The sequence below is a fragment of the Salvelinus alpinus genome, chromosome 8, assembly GCF_045679555.1.
Source record: "Salvelinus alpinus chromosome 8, SLU_Salpinus.1, whole genome shotgun sequence".
Classification (NCBI taxonomy): Eukaryota; Metazoa; Chordata; class Actinopteri; order Salmoniformes; family Salmonidae; genus Salvelinus; species Salvelinus alpinus.
In genome coordinates this window covers 25,769,675-25,773,212 of record NC_092093.1, presented here as the reverse complement: position 1 = coordinate 25,773,212, position 3,538 = coordinate 25,769,675, and the positions used below count along the sequence as shown (strand labels likewise).

General features: G+C 42.0%; 1 protein-coding gene across 1 annotated transcript; it reads right to left on the bottom strand.

Annotated features, from left to right (window-relative positions):
- Positions 1 to 801: 801 nt before the first annotated feature.
- tmem18 (transmembrane protein 18) lies at positions 802 to 2,694 on the bottom strand. The gene is made up of 5 exons (XM_071413124.1): positions 2,499 to 2,694; positions 2,010 to 2,127; positions 1,805 to 1,859; positions 1,599 to 1,692; positions 802 to 1,496 (listed from the first exon to the last, which is right to left on the bottom strand). Exons 1-5 carry the CDS (start codon positions 2,589 to 2,591, stop codon positions 1,398 to 1,400), a joined length of 459 nt encoding a protein of 152 aa, XP_071269225.1. The 5' UTR covers positions 2,592 to 2,694; the 3' UTR covers positions 802 to 1,397.
- Between the last annotated feature and the right edge of the window lie 844 nt (positions 2,695 to 3,538).

Sequence of the window (3,538 nt, the reverse complement as noted above, 5' to 3'; positions counted from 1 at the left end):
AATGAATGCCCTGCCAAGCCCCTCCTCCTCTTTAACTCCTCAGATGAATTTCAGAACATGATTGTAACCGAGAACATGATCATGTCCGTAGCTATCAACCCTGGCCGATCATGAAAGGAACCGCATACCAACACAGGAACCGCATTCCAATACACGTCGGACGCATCTGGGAAAATAAAGAATGTGAATAAATAACTCGCAGCTGGAATCAGATGTCCCTCCTCTCTCTGAGATAAAGAGTGAAAAATGGGGTGTGAGTTATTGGACCGCTTTTAAAGGGTCGGCCCTTTTGTAAATATAACTTAGGTTTTCTTAGTATCTGCCAAAGATCAACATGATAATACCCTTGGTATTTTATCTGCTTTTACCTGGTGAAATAAATTATGTATTCATTGTAGCATCATCTACACTGTTAATCATCTTTAAAGGCTCCTTTGCTATTGATCCTTGATGTCTCTCCTTATGGAGCACTAACCTAATGTAGCGGCGTTTCTGGTCCCGCCGGGGAGGGAAAAAAGTGTCTGGGGAGGTTCTCTTCTGCACTGTTGAACCAATCCAGTAAATATGGAGGAGGAGTTAAGATGGAGTGTCGCCTTGTTAAAGTCCTCATTATTCATTTCCCATGAAAACCAGATTTATCCGGTTGTTTTACGAACCCCGCAGAGGGTGTTGGAGCACAGAGCGTGTAGTCATTGGGTCACTATCGCCCTATTGTGGACTGGTAGAGAACAGAATAAGTGCAGGAGTGGATTCACATGGTTCCATGAATTCACATTAAATAAGGGGTTCAAAAAAATTGCATTTATGCCTCAATACAACATTTTATTTTCCATAAACATTATCACTACATGCAAAATAACGACAATATTTGCCATGAGCATTACACTGTTGTGCAAAACAAGTAGGCCACCTTCTCATCACATAATATGAAGATTTCTTTTTTATAAATGTTTGATAACATATTTGGTCCCCTTAATAAAAGTGTTATATGTACACTGTATTCCATCAAACGATATTCACTTAATGAAAAAAGGCAACTTTACCACAACCATACTTCTTCAGCCATCCAGTCTGTTCTGATTTGCAGAGGGAAGTCAACTTGGGCAAGTATATAAGCAACGCAGGTGTGAGATTTACCCATTGAAAAGATGGAAGACAATAGTGATCACCCCCTCCACTCTTCTCATACTGTAGTTAATACAAACACAGTACAGATCTACCTTTCAAAAAGTTTAGGCAGTCGAAGCACTGGAACCAACCATGTTGTGATGCAGACGTTTGCCATCTGATGCTGATGTGGCACCATGTTAGCCAAGCTAACATGGATCCAGTTGAAGTGATTCCCAGCATCAGCATCAGCACCCACTGATCTCAATGGAGGTCCCAGAGGAGAGTGATTAGTCAGTCTTCTTGTTCTGCTCTCTACGGGCCTTTCTCTTCAGTTGCAGGGTCTTCAGCTCTATCATGGTGGAGAACGTCCTGTACACCCACAACGCCTGAGACACACACACACACATGCACAGATCTGTTAACACAGGCCTAGGATCAGCTCTCTTTCACTTGGGATTTAATGGTTGAGAATGACCTTTAAAACTTACAACAATGATGATTGTGTTGAGCAGAAGGGGAATGGAGTAGACCAAAGATATGAACATCCCATTTGAGTCAAAGTACTGGAACTTGGAAAATGACCTGTGAAATTACAAAATAAGTTGTTCCTCACCACACTAACTAAATTACACAAAAAACAGTCAACATATTTTCTCCCAGTATACCATATACTGCAGCTCAATTAGATCTTTACCTCCAGTTCATGGCTGCCACCTCATTCAGATATTCAGCGCTGTACACCATACATACTGTGGAGAGAGGGGAAACAGTAATTCCTGGATGTCATGAATAAATGTTTGTGTATAAAATGTGTAGTGCTTTTCAAAGATACAGATCACATTACATATAACCAACAATATGTTATACAATGCTAGTAGTTGAAACACACATCCACTTACCCATAACCAGGAACTGGCATATTTGCACTCTGTAGAATCTACGTGTCAGGAGAGTTGCGAGGAGACAGACAGCATGGAACCCCAGAAGTCCAATAAGCCACGGCTCAGACCACTGTATCTGCAGACATGAAATTAAACAGTGGTTTAGCTAGCTATCTACATTTCCAAACAACCAACAGCATCGTGTTAGAGGACAGTGGGTTGGCATTGATACTAGCTACTAGATAAGCAGCAAGCTAACTCATAAGCAACATCTGTAATAGTAGCTAGCTAGCACTCTAAATTCACAACAACCAGATAACTGGTCAGACCTATCTTTTTAACTTAATCTATTTTATCTTGTAAGACATTTCTCTATTTTGACTAGCAGAGAAACCAACAAAGATAGCTAGCTCTCAAGCTAAGCTAGCTAGGCTAACTCATCTTTCCTAAGGCAAGCTAGCATCAAAGAGAACGTTCCGAGGAATAAGAAAGACAAACCAAACTTACAGACATCAGAAATGTCCATATTGATGTGATTCGCATATTGCTAAATGCATCGATTGGAATAGAGCTTATATTTTGTGCTTTCTGATCAGTCATCTTGACAAAATACACGTTCACAACTACTGTGTAAACACAAGAAACGAATGCGGAAGAAACGCCCCCTCCGTCGCTGAAACTTGACGTCACCGTTTCTTCTTCTTCTATGATATAGTGGCGGTCCGCAAACAAACGTTAAAGTTGAATGCCGCTACCTACTGTACTGGAGTGTGTGGTCTTCTTCGGTGGGGTTTATCGGTGGTTGGCATCCAACGTCATGGTGCATTACCGCCACCTACTGTACTGGAGTTTGGACCAGAGACAGGGAGAAACTAAATCCTACCTGTCAGCCCATTGCTCTTAAAAATATGACAAAACATTTGAGACTACATCTAATGAAGTTTTACTCAATATACTCTTTAAACTAATTTCCTGTATCCCCTTCTCCCTCATACTAGATCTCAGCCTCTCTCTTTCCCTCTGATACTGCCCACACCGTAGCAATACATGCTCCACGGGCTCTGTTTCCCGGCAATAATCACACTTTCCTGTTGGATGCTTTCCTTTGACATTTAAGGTCCTATTCAACTGGCTGTGTCCCACCCTTAATCTTGTAAAAATTGCTTCCTCTCTTCTGTCCCTTCCTGCCGTCCTCCCCTCCCCGACTTTCCTCTGTACTTGAAATAAATGCCTGCCCTTAGTATGTCTATTCCACTGCTCCTGCCGTCTCTGCACCATCACTGTCCATATCAGCCTTTTTGCCTCTGCCTTGCTCATTGAAACTACAACATCAACATCCCCAATTCTAAGTGCTTGTTTAGCCAGTACATCAACTGCCTCGTTCCCCTCTACCCCCACATGGGCTGGGACCCCTCTTATCTGTACACCCATCTGTCTAATCCTGCCATGAGTTTGTAGCACCTCATAAAGCAGGTCTTGTCTGCTATGTTAGCTAAAAGACTGGACACTCATTAACACTGCACATGAATCAGAGCAAATAACTACTC